We start from the raw sequence: 27,417 nt of genomic DNA on the forward strand, positions 1-27,417 counted from the left end.
GGCAAAAAAGCGGTAAACATTCTAAGCTTTCTACTATGGTTTAAAGATATAAGACAAAAACGAAATTGACAATCTATATCGAACCTTGGTAGAGTCTATTATGACTTATGGGGCAGAAGTTTGGAAGATCACGAAAAAAGATAGAAAAAAGAATAGAAGTAGGTAGTAGAAATGGATTATCTAAGGGGAGCGTGCGGTGTGGTGTATCCAAAAAAGATCACATCAGGAATGAAGATATTAGAAGGAGGAAAAATAACTGTATATTCCAGTGTAGATAGAATTGAAACGAGACAACTAATGTGGTATGGTCACGTGAAACGAATGAATGAAGATATATGGCCAAATAAAGCTTTAAATTACACACCACAACAAAGAAGAAGGGAAGGCCTTCAGTTGTCTGGGAAAAAAATGTACAGCACATAATATGAGAGAGAGCCATCAAAGAAGACGAATAGATGGACAGAAAACGATGGCGTTCAAAATTCGAGAAGCGGCAGAGGCTGTAGGAACCTCGCTTATAGATAGATAGATAGAGATAGTATTGAGTTTACTGCATTTATTTTTATTCTTTAATTAGTTCATATATCTTCTTCAAGTACACCATCTTCGCGACAGAGGTCGGCAATCATCGGCTGCTCTGAAAAGTTCATTTGATGTAGGTACATCCAGGGCCGCGCCATCCATAAGGGCGGAGAGGGGCGGTGCCCCCTGGCGCCGAACCAAAAAGGCGCCGCCAGGTGCCGAGAAAAAAATTTGACGATAACGAAATTACCGGAAATATTAGTAATATTTTATTATCTTGTAAAATTGAAAATTTGCCAATCGTACGTAGATATAAAAATATCAGTTATTATTACTTTGATCCCAGTGTACGAACCGTTATTTCTCTCATTAAACTGAACTATTACTCCATTCACTGACGGTAAAATATTGCAAAACATCTGAATTTTAAAGAACAGCTTGTATTAACATGAAGTTTGGCATACACATAGCTAACATGTCAAAGAAGAAAATTATATTGTGTCGTCGTGTGCTTTTGCCCTAGGGGACTACCACCCCTTCAAGGGGAGAAAATATACGTTCAAAATAAGTCCGGTAGTTGTTCTATAAAGTTTTTATATCACTTAAGTCAATATCTTCTTTTCGAGTTACTTAAACTTAATTTGCGGGTGAATATGTTCATGTTTCAACAAAAAAATACAAGTTTTTTAGACGGTTTTTCGCAAATAACTCAAAAAGTATTTCATGGAAAATAGGAAACATTTTGAAAAAAGGCATTTTCTTCAAAATTTCAAATTTTGGAAAATATTCCTTCATGGAAATGGAAAATTAAATTAAAAAATGGAAAGTCCCCACTTAAATGGAAAAGTTTATTTAACTTTTTTTGGTTTTAGGACCTAAGCTTCACAACCCAATAGGTTCCCATAACGCTCGAGTAACTGCAAATTTAACATATTTTCCTCCCCTACTATTAAGGTAGTGTCGCCAAATAAGGCCAGTGTCTTAATAAGGCCAATTGCAAATATTTTCTTAAATATAGATATTATATATTAGAGGTCACTGTAAATGTCTTTCTCAGTCAAAATCGTCTAAGCCATTCAGTCGGTAGTATCACATAGCAGCGCCAAGTAGACTAGACACGTGTTTGTTACGGTGCAGAAGTTCGTTTATAAATTTTAGGTAAGTTATAAAATTACTAAAATGGTACTTAATGAATATAAGCCAATTATTTTTTCTTTGTAAAGCAATAGTAAATTAATACTTTTTAAGAAACTGGAACTGTTTTTTCTCTATATTGCTTTTTATTATTTTTTATGTAGTAGACAGTGTCCTAATAAAGCCAATTGTCCTAGATGTGTGTAAATGTACGATAGGTGTGCTTAATGTATTGACAAATTTTTGTTTTTAATATGAATAAAAGTTTCTTTCACTAAATTTTGTATTTTTTTCTTTAATTCTTAGGTTTAAATTTTATTATCCACCTCAATTTGCGTAAAAAATGAAACTGGCCTTATTAAGCTACCAGTTCTTAATAAGGCCAAATATTCCAGATTTATTAAATGTTAAAATTTTATATTTATTTATTTATTTATTTATTTAGTAAGTATTTTATCCTGAAATTCGATAGCTAAAATGTTAGGCAATACGTATACAAGAGTTTTCCCCAATATTATTCCTGAATAAAATATTACAGATATTTAAACGTTAAGGTGGCCTTAATTGACGACCTTACCTTATTAATTAGCTATGCGTATGCCAAATTTCATGTCAATCCAAACGGTTCTTTAAAATACGGAGCAAAAACCGTGAGCAAATGGACTATAATAATAATTATATATCTATTGGTTTCTCTGATAATGTAATCGTTGTTTTTTTTTGTAAATATTTATAGTATTCATAATACTTTAGCAGTATATTACTGTCTTGCTGCTAAAAATCTAAGGGCAGAAAATAAGGGTTACCCAGAGGGCCATGCTAAGAATCACAAGGAGACAGAATACCAAATAATATCAGGCAAATAACAAAAATCAAAGACATTGTAGCAAAAAAGAAATGGAGCTGTGCAGGTCATGTGGCAAGAACACCGAACAATAGCCAGACTAAAAGATTATTGGAATGGCAACCGCGGGCGGACAATCGGATAAATGAAGCAGAGATCGACCACCAATGAGCTGGAGTGACCTTGTAAAGAGAACTGCCGGGAACTGGATAGCTGGTAGCTCAAGATAGGGAGACATGGAGAAACTTAGAGGAGGCCTATGTTCAGCAGTGGACGATAATGGTTAGATTGTGATGATGATACTTTACTAACACATAAAAAATATAGCATAAGTTGGACGTATAAACATGTTATCAACGAACTGGCAACGCATCCCTTTGTAACGGCATCATTTAACTACTTGTAACGCCGACCTGAAGATGATCTGAATAGTGTAGAGATCGAAACCGGTCGTCAAAGTATTATTAAATGATTGTGAGTAAGTCTGTGTTTCATTACTACATTTAATATGGACTCACATATGCAACCCATTCAATACATAAAAAATAGTTTGTAGGTATACGAGTAGGTACCGTATAACGAATCTCTAATAAGCTACAGAAAACTACTTACAAAGGAATGAGGAAAGGGGCGCCTAAAATTATTTGCTCCGGGGCGCTTGGCGCGGGCCCGGGTACATCCGCACCACCGTACCACTCTCTCAAGTTGCGTAGCCATGATATTTCTGCATTTTCATATGCTTCTTTTTCCTGGAATCGTTCCCTGCATAATCAATTGCATCAAGTTGTGTCTCTCTTCACGTGCAATATGTCCGAGATATTTTAATTTTCTTGTTTTAATGGTATTTAAGATTTCCATTTCTTTATTCATCTTTCACAGACCTTCTTTGTTTGTCACGTGTCCTGTCCACGATATTTTCAGAATTCTTCTGTACACCCAGAGCTCGAACGATTCTAGCTTTTTCATTGAAGCTGCATTCAAGGTCCAGGCTTCCACTCCGTAAGAACGTTGATTGATATATTGGGGGTATTAATATTTCAATCAACGGTAAAACAGAGTCGAAAAAACGTAGCACCTAGCCAACCTACCTCTTAGGTCCAATTTCTATCTCTTGTGCAGAGTACCTACTTTTTTCATTTTGTTAAAATTTTTTCTAGCCTTATCTATTCTGATTTTGTTTGCCTGGAAGTAATCACATGTGGAGTTAATCGCATTGTTCCAAGATAAGCATAGGTATTGGTCTACTCGTTCGACATTGGCTCCGTTTATGAAGAGATTATCGTTATTTCTTTGAGTTTTCGATATTCTCATAAATTTTGTCCTCTTGACGTTCATTGTCAGACCGCATTGTTAGTTGTTCTTTTTCAAACTCCGTTATGCTGGTCACCAGCTTCTGTAGATCCCCAATATTTTCTGCTATGATAACAGTGGCTTCCGCATATCTAATGTTGTTAATGGGAACTCCATTTACCTCCGAGTAGGCATTAAAAAGAATTGGCGAAAACACCTATCACTGTCTTACCCCACGTTTGATTTCAATTTCCTCTGACAGCTATGCTCGTTAACACGTACTTTTGTTCGTTGCTTATAATATAAATTCGATATAATCCTGAGGTCATTGTAGTCTATCTTCTTTGATTTCAGCATATGCATTAATTGTTCATGTCGCGCTTTGTCGATTGCTTTATTATAGTCAATAAAACACGCATATGTCTTTATTGACATCCAGGCACCTTTGTATTAGTATACTAAAAAAGACCTTCACGCGTTCCAATTTTGCGAAATCCAAATTGTGTATATCATATAATATTATTTATAATTATCAATAATTATCAATAACGAAAAAAAAAATAGCAAATAGAATATCTCAATGCAATGCTATGATGATATTCTTTTCTTAGATTATTCTATGGTTTAATTACTATTATTTACTTCGGTTAGATAATATTCTCATAAAATAAGCGTAAAAATATATTTTTATTCTATAATTTTACAACCATGAACGGTTGCATAGCCACATCCAGTTGTAGTTAAGTTGGCACCAGTGAACACGACGAACGTTTCAAACAAGAAGGCTGTGATTTGAAAATTTTGAGTTTTAGCGTCGGTTCTTGTGGAAATTAAAAAAACTTTATTAAATTGTATGCATCACTTATTTTTTTACGCAAAACCACTTTTATATTGTGTCTTGCTTCGGTATCAGTACGTAGTACGTCGTGTCATTGTGTTTTACGTTGAAAAAGTGAAATAATTCATCAGGAAAGTTTACAGGTATGTAGGTACCTACTTATATTAGCATACAATTCGAGATTTTTATGTCATGCTTTTACCTATAACACCCTATAATATATTTTGGTGTTTCTAAGCGATATTCCCTTTTTTAAACCTCTAATTAATTTTGATTCTTTGCGTAGTTATCGGTTGTTTCTGCTTTTGTTTCAATTACAGACTAGATTTTCATTTTTCACATTATTTGTGCTCTCCCTTTTTGCACAGCAAGATATTTTCATTTGTGGCATAATTTTTGTCTGCTAAAAATAATTCAAAATTTGGTATATTATCATTATGATTCCGAGAAATCATAGATATCTTCTATTCTACAACATTACCGTCTAGTCACAGTATTCTCCTATACTGTGACTGTGGTCTAGTTACAGAGTTCATTGACAGTTGTCGCTGCTAGCGTCATTTCAAATCACTTCAAAAACATTTTTTTGTTCTTTACTTAATTCATATAAAAAATGTTTTGAATACCTACATCGTTTTTTCATTTATTTCAGATATTTTTCATGTAGTGTTTACTGCAGTGCAGTAGAAGTGTTTATCCCATAAGTGGCTGAGATGGAAAACATCTTCAAGATCGAGGTGTCATTATCAAGGTAGGTGGATGCCATTATCATGTAATAATAAAAAACAGTATTTGCCATTTGATATAATTGTTTATTTCCAAAATTTAAGACATAATAAATAATATCTTGTAATAAACACATAAAAAACAAAAATATATTTTTAATACTTACAAAAAAAATATTTTCTTTGTTATTTTTGTTATGCTTTTGGCTTATTAGCCCGATCAGGGAACACAAAATTTTACGAAAACCTCCAAAAAAATCAAAAAAATAAAGAAAGGATGAAAATTTGGGAATAGGTAGTTGAAATTGTCTATTATTTAATAAGAAAAAGTTTACAATTCTACATCCCCTCCATTTTGTAAAAATTGGGAAATACAGGGTGAAAAATATTTTCTCGGGAGTGAAAAAGTATACGTTTAAAATAAGCCCGGAATTGGATAAAATGACTAATTCTAAGCAACTTTTGTTCTATAGAGTTTTTTTTACTAAGTCAGTACCTACTTTTCGAATTATTTGCGAGTGAATATGTTCATTTTTAACAAAAAAAAAAAACATGTTTTTGGACGGTTTTTCGCAGATAACTCAAAAAGTAAGTATTCTAGCGAAAAAAATATTCTTAGTAAAAATATAGCCTATAAAAAGCTGAAAAAAATGGTGTACGCCTGAGGTCTGGAGACCCAATAGAAGCAGAGTTGTAGCTAATGAAAAGTAGGTTCTTCTTCGTCAAATTCCACATCGAATATTTCAATGTGAAATAACCAAAAAACAGAGCATTTTTTGGGGAAAATTCATTACAACCTTTTTAAAGTGTTTATAAAAAAGTATATTTTTGTTTTTTAAAAACAGTTCTAACATTAAAAGTAAGTGAGTTACGCTCAAAATATTGTTGGTCTCTTTTTTATTTTTTGGTACAAAAATCGCGAAAATCACCCCGTAGTTAGCTTCCCAAACAAAATTCACAAGTTACTTTACTTATTTACATTCGTTACCGCTTCACAAGTTACTTTACTTATGTATTATTTATATTATTTATAAGTTTCATTGGTTCAAAGTGCTCATTTTTGAAAAAAATGGGGTTTAAAATAAAACATTTTTTTTACTTTAAAAAAAATGGAATTGTTCATAGAATTAACTTAAAAATTATTAGTAATACCAAAAATCTTAAAGAGTAATAAAATGTACGTTTTACTTGCTTTTTTGTTTTCTTGTTAGACAAAAATTGGTTATGCTATGGCTGTTCAAAATTTGCCTAATGTGATTAGTTACTCGTTCAAGCCATTTTAACTACAGCTTTTTCAAAACGAAGCACTTTAAGCCGATGAAACTTACAGATCATATAAATAATACATAGACAAAGTAACTTGTGAAGTGGTAATGTTAAAATTTATATGTGATGCTAATTAGGGGGTGATTTTCGCGATTATTTTACCAAAAAATAAAAGGGACCAACAATATTTTGAGCGTAATTCACTTATTTTTAATATTACAAGTTTTTTTAAAAAACAAAAATAAACATTTTTTTAAACACTTTAAAAAAGTTTAAATCAATTTTCCCCTAAAAGTGCTCCGTTTTGGGTTATTTCACATTGAAATATTCGATTTTGAATTTGACGAAGAAGAACCTACTTTTCATTAGCTGCAACTCTGCTTGTACTGGGTTTACAGACCTCATGTATACACCATTTTTTTCAATTTTTTATGGGCTATATTTTTGTTAAGAATATTTTTTTCGCTAAAGTACTTACTTTTTGAGTTATCTCCGAAAAACCGTCCAAAAACATGTTTTATTTTTTTAAACATGGACATATTCACTCGCAAATAACTCGAAAAGTATTGACTTAGTGAAAAAACTCTATAGAAGAAAAGTTGTTTAGAATTAGTCATTTTATCCAATTCCGGTCTTATTTTGGATGCATATTTTTCACCTTCGAGAGGGGGGCATTCCCCTCCATTTTTGTAAAATGGAGGGATGTAGAATTGTAAACTTTTTCTTATATAATAATAGACAATTTCAACTACCTATTCCCAAATTTTCATCCTTCCTTTATTTTTTTTTGGGGTCAGATTGTTCTTTGATCGGGCTATATTTCCCATCCCTTTTATGAATAATTACGATATGCGTTAGTCGCAAACCTTGTGCTGAATTATTTATTTAAACAAATTTGAAAAAAAAAATCGAAACTTTTTGCTTTTTTGCGCCCATATATTTATCTATACTATAACTCAAGAGATACTGATGCAACAAAAAAAAAAACAGAACTAGGTATCATTGACCGAACTTTCATTAAATTTGACTGGGGCCACTTTTCCATAAGGAGTCATTCAGAGTTCTCTATGAAAGGTAAAAGTTTTAAACAGCAAATTTACTATTTTTGACTATTTGATTTCTTGAAATATGAGTGCAACATTTGGAAAACCTTTTTAAACACACTCATGGACATAAATATGGAATATTTTGGAATTTTTTTTGAAAATAAATTCTGGTCAATTAAGTCGTTTATCGTGAAGAAGAATTAATTTTAACAATGGTTCATGAACAATTTTAAGTTTTTTTTGCGAAGAAAATTGTGAAAAAATTAATGCTTAATGTTAGTAGTGCAGTCACTGAAGGTTTTCACCTCCGATTTCGTTGAACCTCCATCGATTTTCATGAAAATTGGTGAGTAATTAGAGGATACCTCAAGGAACAAAGGTGACATGATGCCAACTTGCGCTTTTACCCTGGGGGTGGATGCCACCCCTTCTCGAGGGTGAAAATTATTTTATTAAAAATAATACCATAAATCTATAGAGGGACAAATTATAAGCAAAATTTGTTATATAAAGTTATTAAAATAAATCAACACTTTTTGAGTTATTAAAGACCAAAGATTTTATTTTTTCGTAAAAAAATGCATGTTTTAAATCGGTTTTTCACGTATAAATCAAAAACTATAAGCTTTTACAAAAAAGTTATTATTACTGAAATTGAAGATAATAAGAAATTGAATACATTCCTTACATAAAGAACTAAATTAATGTTAGTTCAAAGTGAGTTATTGGCAATTGAATGTGTATTTTTTTCGACGAGTACTCAAATCTAAGTATTCAAGCTTAAATAACGGGAAAACGATGCAATGTGTAAAATATTGCTGCTAAACATTTGTTAAATTACTGCGAAATACCTATCAAATGAGCTTCAGAACAAGGAGCGTCAAAATTAAGCAAGTTATAATGAAAATAAAAGAACCGTTTCGAATTTTTTAGGAAAAAGTGAAAAATAAAACATACGCCATTTCCACAAAATTTAAAATTGATAGTAATCCTTAAAAGAACTTCTTTATATTAGGATAAGTAATGTTTTCGATTATTTTGACCGGTTTAGAATGCATATTTTTGAAAAAAAGATATAATTTAAAAAAGTCATAATTTTTAAAATTATTGTAATTCTCATATTCTTTTGATAATAACTCAAAAAATACTCAATATACATAAAAAATTGTATATAACCAAATTTTAGTTTTTTCTGTTCCAAATATTTAACCTGTTTTACTATTTCTATAGGATAAAAAATAACCGAGATAGAAACGTTTAAATCTTAAATTTTGCTGTGGGAACCGTGCAACCGGGGTCATTTAACCTTTTATTTTTTAAAAAAGTAAGGGGTTTAGAAGATTAGTTTTAACGTGCTTAAATAGCACTTAGAATTAGCTTTCAAACAGTTTTCAGATGAACCTGATATCGTAAACATGAACGGAGTTATTAAAAAAAAATAACGTTTTTTGGAAAAATTTTTAAAAGATAAATTTTGAAAACATTTTTGAGCATAAATTTTAACGCTATGAACATGTTCGGGTGCTCATTTGATAGATATTTTTAGGTAATTTGACAAATGTTTAATAAGTTTATGTTATAAAATGCATCAATTTCCCGTTATTTCAGCTTGATTACTTAGAGTTTTTTACTCGTCGAAAAAAATATATATTCAATCACCTTTAACTCATTTTTAGTTAACATTAAAAGGTTTTTCTAGTAAGGGATTTATTTGATTTTTTATTAGCTTCAATTTTGATAATAATAACTTTTTTGTAAAAACTTACATTTTTTGAGTTATTGATGAAAAATTGGTTAAAAACATGCATTTTTCTCAAGAAATATTAAAATCTTTGATCTTTAATAACTCAAAAAGTTTTGATTTATTTTAATAACTTTATATAACAAATTTTGCTCGAAATTTGTCCCTCTATCGAATTATGGGGTTATTTTTAATAAAATAATTTTCACCCCCGAGAAGGGGTGGGATCCACCCCCAAGGTAACAGCGCAAGTTGGCACCATGTCACCTTTGTTCCTTGAGATATTCTCTAACCACTCACCAATTTTCATGAAAATCGATGGAGGTTCAACCAAATCGGAGGTAATAGCTCATATCCACCTTCAGTGACTCCACTATAGATAAATAAGGTTATTTTACTCTAAACTTAAATGCTAATTTAAATTGCATAAACAATTTTTTTTTAACTGAACAAGTGCAAAGTCAGTAACGAGTATTCCCCTCTCTAGCTCTTATTACTGCCTCCATCCTCCATCCTTGTCGGCATGCTTAATTGCAAGTTAATTTTGGAGATATCTTTGGGGAATTGCATTCCATTCATCCTGTGCAAGCCAAAGCTGCTCTATCGTATTTAGAACGGGATTTCTTCATCATATGCGGCGTTTTAGCTGATCGCACATTTGCTCTATTGGATTTAATTGGGGTTAAATTTGGGATAAATGGTGGCCAATCCAATCTTCGAATGTGGACCTCATCAATATAGTTACTCACTATGGCAGCTGCTTGTGGTCGAGCATTATCGCTCCTTAACATGAATCTGTCATATCCAATGTAATCAAAATATGGCAAAACATGATCTTTCAGGATATGTTGAACGTAAGAATCACCAATCCTCAAAGCATTTTGCCACCACCTCTAAAACTAATGGCAACGCTAATGGTCTGGGCGAGATTTCAGGTGGCGAATTGTTCTCCACCCCTTCTGTAGACGTGGTTTCGACCATCTGGCTTCCACAATAGGATTCTGGTCTTGAGCTGATCAATAGGAAAAGAACATTTTACAGTTGTCGATATTCACTGAATACGTGTTCTTACAAATTTTAACGACGAGTTTTATGATTTTGGAGAGGGCCTGAAACTTTGGCAGGGCATCTAGGCTATAAGTTTGCTTCTTTTAATCTTCGTCTAACTGTTTTTGAACTCACATTAACTTGTCTAATAGGATTTATGGTCTGTTTTTAGGCCAAGAGGAGTAATTCAAATTTACCGTGCCATAATGTTTGTTTGTAATTTGTAAATCTCCAACTTCAGGCAAGTTTATTCCATTGTTATGAAATTTTGGCGCTAATGACATATATAAAATTTTGACACTTCTGTGTCAAAATAACGCTGTGAGCTCGTACGTAGTGGCAAGTCTGTAAACGTTTACCGGAAATTTGACATAAATGTCAAAGTAATTAATTTAAAATTAAAATTAAAAACATTAATTATAAAAAATATTAGTTGGTCAAAGCTATGGTATATATTTTTACCTTAAATATACTTACGTTTTAAATACTGAATTTACGTTTTTTTAATGTTCCGTAATATGTAATTATAAATTAATCTATTAATCTTAGCGACATCTACACGATAATTGTGAAAGTATCCGAAGTAAGAAATTAATATTTCATCAATAGAACGTCAAAATGATTAGCAAAATCTTAAAAAAATCTGTTACAATTTAATTACGTTTTAGCGTTGTAAATATTAAGCGATAACAATTAAATAATAAATTTACAAATTACCGGTGAAAGTTGAATTAGTAATCCGCCAGGAGCGACACCAGCGAAGCTCAGAGCGTACACCCATCGGGGATTTTTTGTGTTTTCTGCGTTATTTTTATGGATTTCCGTTGAAGGCCGATATGGCCAATAAAAAACAAGATGTATTTGGTGATTTTTCTAGTGACTTTCTTGGGTGTGCACCTGTCTCTTTAGTTTACTCCTCCTGGCATAAAAACAAACCATAGTAGCCCAGTCGGGATATCATTTGACCTTGCATTAGGGGCTGTTCCAAATTTTATTTTTCTAATCTTTAGGGGGGTCAATAGTAGTGTAAATTTAAAATCTCGACTGAATTCCGCCATTGCGTTAGCCGCCATCTTAATTTTAAACGAGAACGGTTTTTGCTCAATATCTACGATATTTTCAACTTTTCGACAAAAAATACATAAATTGAAATGATTTAAAATGCGATTTTCTATAATTTCGTTTATTATATTTTTTTTCGTGCGGTCCATATTTTCCGAGTTATGGGGAAAAAACAGTGACAGTTAAAGCATAATTATTGATTTATTGAATTATCTCGTTTATTATTACTTTTACAACAAATTTTAACCTATACAAAAATGAAGAGAATTAAATTTTGTAACATTTTGTTTTCTTTCATTTTTTTGATAAAATCAATATTTAAGGTAGTACGTATGTGGTTAAGGCGCGAGCGTAAGACCCGATTGATTTTATAGCAGTTCAATATCTTCCCCATTTTCAACTTTTCGACAAAAAGTGTAAGGAGTGAAATTGTTGCAATAACGATTTACTACAATTTTTCGAGAGAACCAGTGGCGGGTCTAAGAGGAGGGGGAATGGGAAAATTCCCCCCAACGGGGTCCAAAATTAAAAAAAATTGTTGAAATATTAAAATATGTTAGCTGACATGAAACTTAATTATCGACAGACAAATTCAACCAATAAAACCCGCTAGTTAATAAAATTAAGTGAACTGAATGCATATATTTATTATTTATGTCATTTATGTACCTACTTAGTTTGGTTAGTGTTTCATTGGAAGTTTCAAAAATTGTATAAAATATAATTCTCGTTATTTTTGTTTATGTACAATTATGTCGTAAAGTTAATAATAAATGAGCCAATTCAATAATTATGCTTCCCCTCCGCTTCCACTATTTTCCTCCTTAACTCGGAGAATATTGATCTCATAAAAAATTGTGGAAAAGAAATTGTAGGAAATTGCGTTTCCAACAATTTTAGTTCCTACCGTTTTTGTCGAAAAGTTGAAAATGGCGGACATATTAAGCAACAACGGTTCTCCTTTAAAATCAATATGGCGGCTAATGCAACTGCGGAATTCAGTCGAGATTTTAAATTTACACTACTATTGATCTCCCCTAAAGGATAGAATTATAAAATTTGGGGCAGCTCGGAAAAAAGATTCAATTCAGTAATTATGCTCCCCCCACCACTTTTTACCATTTTCCCACTTAACTCGGAAAATCTCAACCGCATGAAAAAAATTGTTAAAAAGAAATTGTAGGAAATCATATTTGGAATAATTTAAGTTGAAAATGGCGTAGATATTGAACAAAAACAATTGCTACAAAATCAATCAGGATACTATTATTATTATTATTATTATTATTTCCTAAAGTTAAATATTAACTTTAGGAAAAAAATGAAAGAAACTAAAATTGTGTAGAATTCAATTCTCTCTATTTTTGTATAGGAACATTTTTGTCGTAAAACTAACAAACAACGAGATAATTCAATAATTATGCTCTATTTAAAGGCAACAGAATCATGAAAATTGGAATGTAGGGGTTTTGAAGGATGATCTATTTAATGAAAATATTTTCATCTCTTTGCAACTTCCGGTTATACCCCTTAATTCAAATTTTCATTATTCTGTTGCCTTTAGTTCTCGAGATATTTCTAATAGGCCCTTTATTTGCCTCACCCTGTATATAACTGTCACTATTTTCCGCTATAACGCGGAAAATATCGATGGCACGAAAATTACATTTTCAACAATTTTGATTGTTATACTTTTTGTCGAAAAGTTGAAAATGGCGGAGATATTGAGCAAAAACGGTTCTCGTTTAAAATCAAGATGGCGGAATTCAGTCGAGATTTTAAATTTACACTACTATTGACCCCCCTAAAGATTAAAAAAAATAAAATGTGGGGCAGCTCCTAATGCAAGGTTAGACCTGTTATTCGTCTAACCCGACTGGACTATAGTAGCTCATTTCTGAGGTGCATCGATGTCAATGAGCGATTTTTAATAAAAACATGTCATAATTTTTGGAATATTTTATGGTAAAAAATAATAGAAGCTCATATAATATTGACAAAATACAACATTATATTAAAAGCTGAGTTCTAATGTTCCATTTCCTTCTCTTAATGCTTTGGCTATATCAATTTTATGAAGAGGAATTCCACCTGAAGTTTTCGTAAACATTGATTTCTTGATTTGTAGTTCACCTAAAAAATAACGAAGATTAATAAAAAATTAGGTATCATATCATTGTACGTTTCAATTGAATAAATGAATAAATCTTTAATTTGAAAGGGTTTCACTGTAGGCAGTGTCATTTAAAAAAATTAGTTGTAGGGAGTACTAAAAGTCTAGGTCTGAATAAACTGTCCTATCTGTCTAGATACGACCGCCTAAAATATTAACTATCGGTTCTTTTTCTTCTTCCTCTTTATAAATAATTCTGCTTGTACATTGGCTGACTGACACCTCTATTGAAGGTTGTCACTCCATATTTTGCGCGGTCGGTGGATACTTCTTCTACCGATTGCTGCTTTAGCTCATGCTATTTTGACCACACGAGCCTCCCCCTTTTTGCTTATGTGGTTATTCCATTCTTTTTTCTATTTACATAGTGTCCATTAAGTTATACATGTACGTTACATGTTCTTCTAATGTCTTCATTCAGTCCCGGATTAAGAATATTGAGGCCCCTAGGCAAACCATGCTATAAGGCGCCTAAAGTTAAATAAGTGGATAACTCTATTTAGTGCTGCCTGGTCTTTTGAGGACTAGATCGTGGCAAATGGGATTGCTTAGTCGAGTTTCATTTAAGCATTTGATCATAACTTCCCAACAGTGGGTAGAGTCTGAAAAAAAGTAGTACATGGACTGAACAAACCCAAAATACGATATTGCACCAATGCAGCACTTACTCCAACAAAATTAAGTGAGTGTGCGGCACAACGAATGTAAATTGCAAGTTTGTTAATTTTAGATAAATGAGCCTGGAGACTGTATTTGCCTGACATGTAACCCTCATTGTCGTATGATTGTCCCCTCATGTGTTTTAACATCAATGCCACAGTCGTTTAAAAAGGTTAAAACAGCAGAAGAGAGATTTTCTCCACTATGGCTACTTAAGGGTATGGAATGTGAGAAAACGCTCATACACTTTAGCATTAGAAGAACTAACATAATAATAGTTAACTGGTCAATATGAGACAAACCTGATGTTGAATCGACACTTTAGGAATGGTATTCGGCTTCCTTAATTTCTTCAACAATTGCGTTACTTCTTCACAGAACTTTGAAGATAAGTAAGGTTTTCCAGTACCCTTATTGCCATACTTAGCTAAATGAGAGCTTAAAAAAGGATCGTAATCTACAAGCAGGGCCGTAAGTAGATGTTGGGGGCCCCGGGGCAAACGTGATCTGCGGCCCCCTACCGGGGGTTTACTCCCCAGCGGAAGGGGGGGAGGGGTAAACCCCATCTCTCATCTGCAATCATCTGAAAAACGTTTTACGAAGTTGATTGCTTTGTTTTGAAGGTCTTGTTCGTTTGCATTCAAAATAAAATCAGGTTGAACAATTCGGTACGTATCTAACACTGCTTTCATTCCTTGAGAGCGAGTGTCTAACTGATGGCATAATGTATCGATCATTGAAACACGGTTACTCTAAAGCATGACTTGGGTCAAACTTGATCTTGAAATCTTTCATCTTCGCACAGTTTATCGAAATGTTTTTTCATCTTCTGCATTATTTTTGTTGCAACGTTGGCACATATTTGAAGAATTTTTCAAAGAAGGTTTCAAATTGTCCTCTCATTTCAGTTAGTTTTAGGATGCTCTCTTCAAGAAAACTGTAAGCTGTTAAAAGGTCCAAAGATTTTGATTGCAGTGTTTTCGAGACTATGTTGAGGATTTCAAGGATTTTATTTTGCACGACTAGTAACAAAACAAATTTGAATGATTCTAGTTTCTTTTTTTCAGTTGTGTTGCTTTGTCTCTTTCATTTTTTTTTTGTTACTTGTCAGAACTAGACTTGAAAGGCACTTTAAAACATCGCAAAATCTGTGTTTCAATGTATTGACTGCATCAAATCTTCCCCAGTACAGCGTGTTGGATTGAGAGGTTTTAGAGTCACTTTCGAGGAACATCTTTCAGATTGCTATGAGGACTTCAGTAGCTGCCAACGAACGATACTGTTCGTTGGGAGTTGGAAAAATATGAAGATATGAAGTTTTATTTAGAGAAAATGCGGGAAGAGGTAAACCAGATTGCTGAGGAAATACAGAAAATTGAAAAGGTGTAAGAAAAATTCGAGAATGTGTTAAAATTCGATATGGAAAAAGTGGAAGAAAAATTGAAGGAAATAGGAAAATGTTAAAAAGGAGGAGACCGTCAGGAAGTAATTGTATACAGCTCTAATGAGAGCTGACTTCCATTTGGCGGGGATATTAGAAAAAGACATCCGGTACCTTTCATTTAAACCTTAAAAAATCAATTCCTATTTTATATGTGATTGGTTCTTTACTGATTACCATTGTTTTAGTTTCCTGAGATAAAATGGTCATATTTATTTCTTTTGCTCTTATGTTAAATCTGTGGACTAATCTTTGCAGACTATCTTCATCTTGGGATATCAATATTGCGTCGTCTGCCTAACAGAGTATTTTTACTCCTTTGTTTCCCATTGTATATACTCTTTATTCTTTGATGCTTTTGATGGTTTCATCCATGATTAAATTGAAAAGCATAGGGCTCCATGAGCTGCCCATGGCTATGGGTTCTGTAAGTTATCCATCTATTCTGATTTCCATTTTATTGTTTTGGTAGATGTTTTCAATACTTTTAATGATATCTAGGGGAACTTCTCTATTATATAGAAGGTGGATTGAACTTATCCTCTTAGTTCCCACTGGAACATAGGGCATCTACTGTCATTCTCCATTTTTGCCGATCTTGTGCTTTTTCTCTAACTTCTTTCCAGGTTAGGCCGACGTTTTCTGCTTCTTTAATAATTGTTTTCTTCCATGTATTTATTGGCCTCCCCTGTTTCCGTTTTCCTGAAGGTTGGAATTCCAATGCTTGTTTTGTTATGTCTGTGTCTGGTTTCCGCAGAGTATGGTATGACCCACCCATTTCCATCTTCTTTTTCTTATTTCTTTATGTATTGGTTCTTGCTTCTTTTTTGTTCCATAAGTCTGAGTTTGTAATACTGTTGGGCCAAAATATTCTTAGAATTTTTCGTAAGCATTTATTGATGAAGGATTGAATCTTTCCAGTGTTGTGTTTTGTTATTCTCCAAGTTTGTGATCCGTATAATAGTACTGCCTTTACATTGCTATTGAATATTTTTACTTTGGTGTGCAGAAGGTGGATTACATCCTGGTATCATACTCTGTCAAATGCTTTCTTAAAGTCAATCAAACATAAAAACTATCGTTTTATATGTGCATTTATCTTGTCTCAGCATGTTGGTTTATTTCATAAAAAAATATATTTTAAGGTTTGCTTCTTCAGTTGAAAGATCTTGTGCTTTTCTTTTATTGTACTTGATTACTTGATAAATATTAATTAAAGAAGTTCGACTTGTTGCATGCAAGTTATTCGAATCTAGTTTTTTAAATATATATCTTTTTATAAGTACCTACCTATCTATAAAGACGAACAAAAAGCTTTTTAAATACGCCGTGCCGTACCCTGTTTTTAAACTTTTTCTTGTTCTTCCTCTTTATAAGCAATTCTGCTTGTTTATTGGCAATTCTGCCTTCCATATCTCTATAGAAGATTGTCACTGCATCTTTTGCGCGGTCGGTCGATACTTCTACCGATTGGTGATTTATCTCTTGTTATTTTGACCACACGTGTCTCCCCCATTCTGGTTATGTGGTTGTTCCATTCTTTTTTTCCATTTAGTGTGCATTCCTTTATACACTGTACGTTACATTGTCTTCTAATATTTCCACTCCTCTTTCGACCTCTCAGCGTATTTCCTGTAATTCTTCTCAGTACTCTCATCTCTGCCGTTTCCAGTAGTGTTTGTGTCGTGTCTGTATCGGGTCTTGTTTCTGATGCATATGTCAGTCATTATTGGTCTTTAGTCCAGGGCGCATCTGTTTTGAGATGGACGTTGAGAGGTGACTCAAATTTTTTTGCAGAAATAGCTTGAAAATAACTCAAATAATAATATTTGAGTTATCCTCCCACTCAAAATGGTCCGGAACATTGTTTAAATAATCAAAATATCAACATATGAAGGAAAAATTCGATTTTTTTATTGTTTTTTTGATTATAACTTTAAAACTATTCATTTCTGAGAAAAGTTGTACTAACATAAAAGTTGCGCAATTAAATTTCCTACAACATAGAATTGGTTAAAAATTTAAAAATTAGTCACTCTTCTTGCAAAATAGCAATAATTGCGAAAAAAACCATACAAAAACAAGGATTCGCATTTGACGTTTTTCAACCAATTATGCTACACTTAGGACCTTCATATTTTACCCAGAAAAACTTTATGATATAGTAAAACAACACTGTAAATTTTATTAAGATCGGTTTAATAGATTTTGCAAAATAAATTTTGAAATCCAGCTTTCGCAAAAAAAAATCATTTTTTTTACATGTTCCAGGACTGAAAATAAAGCAATATATCAAATTGATTTTTTTTTTGCTTATAGAAGTGTAAAGTACCTTTCATTTGCAATTTGCAAAATTAAAATCTATTAATTACCACGGCGTCAGGAAACTTTTTAAATAAACATTAATTTTTGGTGCTACGCGCAGGACAGCGGTGTTCGATTCACACAAGTTGATTTCCACCAAAATTTCTTCCAACCTTTATTTAATATATTATTTTCTTACTCTATATTTTGTTGTATTTTAATATTTTAATTCCACAAAAATCAAACTAATTTTATTATTGTTTGTGAAATATTGTTTAAACAATTGCATATGTTTAAAAATAATAAACTTTTATTCTCTAAGTTAAAATATATGAACAAAGAAAGTTTTTGCTAAAAAAGTGTTATTTCAAAGGATAGAGTATGTGTGTTTATTTTGCAATAAACAAATTTATTTATTTATATCGAAATGTAATAAAAATTAAAATGTATCAATCATTATCAAAGGTCACCGGAATGCCCAATCAGAGCAAACTATCCACTGTCCTGCGCGTAACACTAATAATTAATGTTTATTTAAAAAAATTCCTGACGTCGTGGTAGTTAATCGATTTTAGTTTTACAAATTGCAAATGAAAGGTAAAGTACACTTCAATAAGCAAAAAAAATTTCAACTTGCTATCTGCTTTATTTTCAGTCCTGTAACATTTTGAAGAAATGAATTTTTTTGCGAAAGCTGGATTGCAAAATTTATTTTGCAAAATCTATTGAACCTATCTCAATAAAATTTACAGTATTATTTTACTGTATCATAAAGTTTTTCTGCGTGAAATATGAAGGTCCTAAGTTTAGCATAAATGGTTGAAAAAAGTAAAATACGAATACTTGTTTTTCTAGGTTTTTTCGCAATTATTGCAATCTTGCAACAAGGGTGACTATTTTTTAAATTTTTATCCAATTCTATATTGTAGGAAATTTTATTACGCAACTTTTATGTCAGTACAACTTTTCTCGGAAATGAATACTTTTAAAGTTATAATCAAAAAACGAAGAAAAAAATCGAATTTTTCCTTCAGTTTTTGACATTTGGATTATTTAAACAATGTTCCGGACCTTTTTAAGCGGGAGGATAACTCAAATATTATTATTTGAGTTATTTTCAAGCAATTTCGGCAAAAAAATTTGAGTCACCTCTCAACGTCCAAATGTACTAATATTTTTACAGATGCGCCCTGGTCTACTTACACTGGCTTTAAAAATTCTTGACTTCATCTCAGTGTTAATATGTCGTTTTCGCCATATAGTGTTATTAAGGCATCCTGTCAGTCTATTTGCTTTTTGTACTTGATTTCGCACTTCTTTGTCTAGGTCTTCGTAACTTGACAATGTAATTTCAACGTATTTTACTTACTTGTTCAATACTGATACGCTGATACCATCAATTTCTATTTTACATCTGATTGGTTCTTTACAGATTACTATTGTTTTAGTTTTCTGAGATGAAATTGTCATATTGAATTCTTTTGCTCTTTCCTTTGCAGACAATCTTAATCTTGGGCTATCAATATTGCGTCGTCTGCGTAGCAGAGTATTTTTACTTCTTTGTTTCTCATTCTATATTCTCTTCCTTTGTTGACGTTTTTGATGATTTCATCCATGATTAAATTGAAGAGCATAGGACTCAATGAGTCTCCCCGTCTTAGTCCGCTGCCTATATCTATGGGTTTTGTAAGTTGTCCATATCCGCCTACAGTTTAGTTTGGTGTATCGAGTAGATCGACAGAACTGTTGCCGGTCCCAAGCCCGGATAAAGGAGGAGGGGGTCTACAGCCAAGTTAGCACCTTACTGATAGTCTTTAAAACCATACAGCCATAGAAACAGGATTATGCCTCGGAACAGGGATGATGTTTTTAAATTTAAATTTGAATTAGAAATTCAAATTTACCGCGCCGTAATGCTTGTTTCTAATTGGTCCAACCGCAGGCAAGTTTACTCCACTGTTAGAAATTTTGACACTATTGACATTTATGAAATTTTGACACTTTTGGCATTTCCTATGTTCATTAATTTATATCGGCGATTTTTTGTGTTTTCTGTGTTATTCCTTTAATTTTTAGATTTTTATTTTGCTTTTATATAAAAAACTGTTGTTTTTAGACCTCTTTAGTGAAGTATTAGTATAATATAATATTTATGGATTATCGTACAAGACCGATATGAGCAACCAAAATGAAGATATATTTGGTAATTTTTCTAGTGATGTTTTTAGGTGTGAATCTGTCTTTTGAGTTTGCTCCTCCTGGTTTAAAAACAGGTAGCCCAGTGGGGATACCATTTGACCTTGCATTAGGAGCTGCCCCAAATTTTATTTTTCTAATCTTTAGGGGGGTCAATAGTAGTATAGATTTAAAATCTCAACTGAAATTTACCGTTGCGTTAGCCGCCATCTTGATTTTAAACGAGAACGGCTTTTGCTCAATGTCTCCGCCATTTTCAATTTTTCGACAAAAAATATACAAACTGAAATTGTTAAAAATGCGATTTTCTATAATTTCGTTTATTATAATTTTTTTCGTGCGGTCCATATTTTCCGAGTTATGGGGAAAAACAGTGACAGTTAAAGCATAATTACTCATTTATTGAATTATCTCGTTTATTATTACTTTTACAACAAATTTTAACCTATACAAAAATGAAAAGAATTAAATTTTGTACAATTTTGATCTATTTCATTTTTTTGATAAAATCAATATTTAAGGTAGTACGTATGCGGTTAAGGCGCGAGCGTAAGACCCGATTGATTTTAAAGCAATTGTTTTTGTTCAATATCTTCCCCATTTTCAACTTTTCGACAAAAAGTGTAAGGACTGAAATTGTTGCAATTACGATTTACTACAATTTTTCGAGGAAACCAGTGGCGAGTCTAAGAGGGGGGGAATGGAAAAATTCCCCCCAACGGGGTCCAAAATTAAAAAAAAAATTGTTGAAATATTAAAATATGTTAGCTGACATGAAACTTAATTATCGACAGACAAATTCAACCAATAAAACCCGCTAGTTAATAAAATTAGGTGAACTTAATGCATATAAATTATTATTTATGTCTTTTATGTACTTGGTATAAGTTTGGTTGGTGTTTCATTGGATCTTTCAAAAGTTGTATAAAATATAATTCTCTTTATTTTTGTTTATGTACAATTATGTAGTAAAGTTAATAATAAATGAGACAATTCAATAATTATGCTTCCCTTCCGCTTCCACTATTTTCCTTCTTAACTCGGAGAATATTGATCGCATAAAAAAATTGTGGAAAAGAAATTGTAGGAAATTGTGTTTCCAACAATTTTAGTTCCTACCGTTTTTGTCGAAAAGTTGAAAATGGAGGAGATATTAAGCAACAACGGTTCTCCTTTAAAATCAATATGACGGCTAAGGCAACCGCGGAATTCAGTCGAGATTTTAAATTTACACTACTATTGGTCTCCCCTAAAGGATAGAATTATAAAATTTGGGGCAGCTCTGAAAAAAGATTCAATTCAGTAATTATGCTCCCCCCACCACTTTTTACTATTTTCCCACTTAACTCGGAAAATATCAACCGCATGAAAAAATTGTAGGAAATCATATTTGGAACAATTTAAGTTGAAAATGGCGTAGATATTGAACAAAAACAATTGCTACAAAATCAATCAGGTTCTACGCTCGCGCCATTATCGCATACATACTACCTTAAATATTAACTTTAGCAAAAAAATTAAAGAAACTAAAATTGTGTAAAATTGAATTCTCTTCATTTTTGTATAGGAACATTTTTCTCGTAAAACTAACAATAAACGAGATAATTCAATAATTATGCTCTATTTATATAAAACTGTCACTATTTTCCGCTATAACTCGGAAAATATCGATGGCACGAAAAAATTGTAAAAATAGAAATGATAGAAAATTACATTTTCAACAATTTTAGTTGTTACACTTTTTGTCGAAAAGTTGAAAATGGCGGAGATATTGAGCAAAAACGGTTCTCGTTTAAAATCAAGATGGCGGCTAACGCAACGGCGGAATTCAGTGGAGATTTTAAATTTACACTACTATTGACCCCCCCCCCTAAAGATTAAAAAAATAAAATTTGGGGCATCTCCTAATGCAAGGTTAGGCCTGTCATTCGTCTAACCCGACTGGACTAAGGCTATAGTGATTGCTTAAACCGTTTTGGGGACGTGGAATATTCCTGTGGGACTCCCAGATTTATTTTAAGGGTCTCTTAATTCTCTTAAAAATAGAAACATAACTTACCTGTTTCAGACTCTAGTAGTTCATGTACTACAACTTTAACGTAAAATACTCTGATGCTTTGATCGGGTGTACCGCTAATTGTCCTGTAAGAGAGAAATAATTTTTTATATGTAACTTGAGAAGCCATCTAATCTTTTAACCTTTTAAGCTGCATTTCTTAATAATTTGGGCACTGCGTGTATAAAAATTAAAGACACTTAAAAAGATTAACTAGTTTTCAATCCTAATAGCAATATTAATATTTAAAAATATTAAAATATTAAATAAAATTAACATGAAGTAAAACTCCCTAGTGTAGTTGTTATATTTAATAAAAATTCTAAAAAATTTTTAAAAATCCAAACGGATTACGTTCAAAACGTTTTCGGACTTATCAGTCCATCATCAGTGAACTCTCTGTCCTTGCTAAATAGCCACAATGCCAAACACTGGTCAAGATGTATGTTCTAACTACATGGTGAAATCTGTTAAACAATTTGGCTTACATTGGACGCCAACGGATTAGTACTAGGTACATGATGCTCTACTCCATTAATTAAGAGATTTTTTATTATGAATAGGTCTGCATTGAACTACGTTTAGTCTGTCAATCTAAAGACTAAACGTAGTTCAATGTAGACCTATTCATAATAAAAAATCTCTTAATTAATGGAGTAGAGCATCATGTACCTAGTACTAATCCGTTGGCATCCAATGTAAGCCAAATTGTTTAACAGATTTCACCATGTAGTTAGAACATACATCTTGACCAGTGTTTGGCATTGTGGCTATTTAGCAAGGACAGAGAGTTCACTGATGATGGACTGATAAGTCCGAAAACGTTTGAACGTAATCCGTTTGGATTTTTAAAATTTTTTTAGAATTTTTATTAAATATACCAACTACACTAGGGAGTTTTACTTCATGTTAATTTTATTTAACTAGATGGTATACAGCCAACCTTCGGGGATTATCCCGTTTTATTATTAAAATATTACTAAAAGATTTTTAAATTGAAAAATTATTGGTACATTTTCTTGGTAACACCTCCATGACTTCTAAAATTTGCAAGCCAGATGGATGCTGAAGCGAAGAAGACAAGAGGGGATTCAAAAACTTACAATTCACGACCCCGTCTGTTCAGCTGGTAAATTCCAACAAAAAATGGACCTAGTTACTCAAAGAAGTAACGACCAATATAAAAATAAAATAAAAATTCCATATTTATTCAGTTGCAATGCGAAGGCAAAACAATCTTATTTTTCAACTAGAATACGGAGCGCAGTCCAGCCCTCTGAATCGACGATTTTCGACTCTTGTTGGAGTCTCATCGGAGAGAACGTAGGCCTGCTACTCCATACTCCAATTGACCAACACCGAGAATTTATCCCCCACACCGCAACTGACGTGAATGGACTAGGTGACTAGTGTCATCTGGCAATAGAAAGATGAACTAGTTTTCAATCCTAATAGCAATATTAATATTTAAAAATATTAAAATATTACTAAAAGATTTTTAAATTGAAAACTTATTGGTCCATTTTCTTGGTAACACCTCTATGACTTCTAAAATTTGCAAGCCACATTGATGCTGAAGCGAAGAAGACAAGAGAGAATTCGAAAACTTACAATTCACGACCCCGTCTGTTCAGCTGGTAAATTTCAACAAAAAATGGACCTAGCTACTCAAAGAAGTAACGACCAATATAAAAATAAAAATTTAATTAATTTAAATTTATTTTATTTTATTTTTATATCGGTCGTTACTTCTTTGAGTAACTAGGTCCATTTTTTGTTGGAATTTACCAGCTGAACAGACGGGGTCGTGAATTGTAAGTTTTTGAATTCCCTCTTGTCTTCTTCGCTTCAGCATCCATCTGGCTTGCAAATTTTAGAAGTCATGGAGGTGTTACCAAGAAAATGGACCAATAAGTTTTCAATTTAAAAATATTTTAGTAATATTTTAATATTTTTAAATATTAATATTGCTATTAGGATTGAAAACTACTTCATCTTTCTATTGCCAGATGACGCTAGTCACCTAGTCCATTCACGTCAGTTGCGGTGTGGGGGATAAACTCTCGGTGTTGGTCAATTGGAGTATGGAGTAGCAGGCCTACGTTCTCTCCGATGAGACTCCAACAAGAGTCGAAAATCGTCAATTCAGAGGGCTGGACTGCGCTCCGTATTCTAGTTAAAAAATAAGATTGTTTTGCCTTCGCATTGCAACTGAATAAATATGAAATTTTCATTTTATTTTTAAAGACACTTATTTTTTTACAAAACTGTGAGTATTCAACTTTAACACTGAAGAAAATGAAAAGAAATAAAGCTACGGGATAAATACTTTGATCATAAAATCCATATTGTCAGAGGCAACCAAATGTCTGAAATACAAAGAAGAATCACATTAACATAAGCCGCATATAGAGCTCTATCAGACATCTTCAAGAGCAACATGCCAATTATTTGAAAAAGAAGACGTGTGTCTATTATTGTGCGCTTCTAGTCTAAAGCAGGCCGCGCACTGAATCGGCATAGAGCGATCGGCTCGGCTAAGAGCAATCGGCAGATATTGCTATACAGTAGACTCGCGATTATCCGAGGTAACTGGGACCGTGACTACCTGGGATACGGAAAAACTCGGTTAACACTGAGATTGGTTATATTGATAGAAAAACACGTAAATAATCATAACTATGGATATTTTAATGACAAAAGTAATACAGTACTGTCTATAAAAGATAAAAATATTTACCTTATCAATATTACCGTTTAAAAAAGTCTTTGATTTTGCATAAGCTTTATTCCTTTTTTTGATTTTGAGGCGGCGATGTTGCGTCAAGGTTGAAAATTGTAACTCACCTCTTATGACTTTTGCCTCGGTTAACCGAGGGGCTCGGATGACCGAGACTCGGATAATCGCGAGTCTACTGTACATGGAAATAAATAAGCCACCGCGCACCGCCTAAGAACGTTCGACTGTCGAACGTTCTTAGGCGGTGCGCGGTGGCTCATTTATTTCCATGTATAGCAAAATCTGCCGATTGCTCTTAGCCGAACCGATCGCTCTATGCCGATTCAGTGCGTGGCCTGCTTAAGTGTGACTTACGGGCAGTGGCGTAGCTAGCCCCACAGGGGCCCCATATCAAAGTTTGTCGCGGGGCCCTTTTCCACCAGCCACCAATGATATGGCATAGTGCTAAAAAAATGTTCAACAAAAGAAGCAAAAACGCTTGTATAGAACAGAATAAAAATATGCTTTATTGTCACTGAAAGTTTTACAATTTTATGTACAAAGCTTACAAAGATTAGGTAAAAAACAATAACAAATACAATTTACTGAAATTACATAAATCGCCAATATTATTACAAAATAAAAGATAATGAAATAAAACAAAACAATACAGGGTGTTTCATTCATAATTGGAAATATTTTAACTGTAGATTCCTGGGCTCAAAATATTAATGGTTAATCCAAATCACCTACTTCGAAAATGCTTTCTAAGGGAGCTGGAGTTCTTTGAAGATGGTGTCTTTTAATTAGTATTTTTTAAATACCTCTAGAACACTTCTATTTAGAAAAACGAAAACTGGTACGTCTATTTATCTCCCAGAGATAAATCGATTTCATAAATTGCGAATTACTAGTACCGGTCATATGCGTCCTCTTTGGGTAGGGCAACGGTTATTTTATGGCATAACTTTTTTATCTGTGACTTTTAAGCCTTTTTGACACTGGATTATTAAATCGTGAGGTATTCTAGTATAAAGTTACTTTTACTTTAAGTCGGTAGGATACACCATTTTATAGAAAAATCGATTTGAAAATGATTCGTTTTTTGAATTTGTAAAAAATTTGAAAAAATTAAAAAAAAAGGTTGTATTTTACCAACCTAGAGCAAGAGTAACTTTTAGTACTAGAATACCTCATAATTTAAAATCTAGTGTCAAAAATGCTTCAAAATTAAGACAATATTCATCTCTGGAGTAAACGTACCAGTTTTCGTTTTTTGTTTTCATAGCTTTTTTTTTGAAAATTTTTCTCAAATTAAAAACACAAAATTTTCAAATCGACATTTCTAGAAAACGGTGTATCCTACCGACTTAAATCAAGAGTACCTTTTATTACTAAAATATCTCACAATTTAATACTCCAGTGTCAAAAAGGCTTAAAAGTTAAAAACAAAAAGGTTATGCGATAAAATAACCTTTGCCCTACCCAAAACGGACGCCCATGACCTATACTAGAAATTCACAATTTATGGAGACAATTAATCTCTGGAATATAAATAGGCGTAGAAGTTTTCGTTTCTCTAAATGGAAGTGTTCTGGAGGTATTTAAAAAAACTAATTACAAGACGCCTTGTTCAAAGAGCTCTATCTCCATTAGGAAGCATTTTAGGACTAGGTGATTTGGGTTAAATCTTAATATTTTGAGACCACGAATCTACAGTTATATATTTCCAATTATTAATGAAACTGTATATTGCAAAATTTAAATAAATTGTAAATTGCATAATTCAACTTTAGAAACTAATAAGTTCTGCGTATAACACCCAAATATAGATGATAATAATAATAAACCTAATAAACTTTAATAAACCAAAGTCGAAAAATAGATTTGAATTGTTGAGACTCATTATTTTAAAACATATTCAGTTTTTTCAAGCCAAGGGTAAATGAACGTAAACAAAGAAACTCTGTACTTTAATGGCGAGCGACCGGCAAATACATAGATATACATAAATACAATTTATAGATAAAGAACAGATTACACGAAAATATAATCAAACAATACACAGTGTTTCAATGTTTCAAATATTCAAAGGTAAAGCGATTAAAAAATATTGCAATTTGGCATTAACATTATACAATGTCTCACACACAGCCAACGGTGAATAGACAATACAAATTAGCTTGAAAACAAAAAGCTCTGTAGTTATAGAAAGGCGAGAGGCAGAAAATAGATAGGTACCTGTGCATAAATATAGTTTGTATGTAGATAAAGAATCCATTTCACGAAAACGTCGATATACAAACAATACACACATTTTGAATGGAATTTTGTTTTGACATGCCGCGCTGGG

General features: G+C 32.4%; 1 protein-coding gene across 2 annotated transcripts in view; it reads right to left on the bottom strand.

The window, feature by feature from the left end:
* Window positions 1-13,459: 13,459 nt before the first annotated feature.
* Window positions 13,460-27,417, bottom strand: part of LOC114329117 (neutral alpha-glucosidase C-like) — a 39,958-nt gene continuing 26,000 nt past the window's right edge. For both annotated transcript variants that reach the window (XM_050659568.1, XM_028278135.2), the window contains 2 exons: window positions 22,349-22,431; window positions 13,460-13,648 (listed from right to left, as the gene is read on the bottom strand). In XM_050659568.1, coding sequence (XP_050515525.1) covers window positions 13,530-13,648; window positions 22,349-22,431 — 202 coding nt within the window. In that variant the 3' untranslated portion in view covers window positions 13,460-13,529. The remainder of the gene's footprint in view (window positions 13,649-22,348; window positions 22,432-27,417) is intronic.

This window comes from Diabrotica virgifera, chromosome 8 (genome assembly GCF_917563875.1).
Source record: "Diabrotica virgifera virgifera chromosome 8, PGI_DIABVI_V3a".
NCBI classification, from domain to species: domain Eukaryota; kingdom Metazoa; phylum Arthropoda; class Insecta; order Coleoptera; family Chrysomelidae; genus Diabrotica; species Diabrotica virgifera.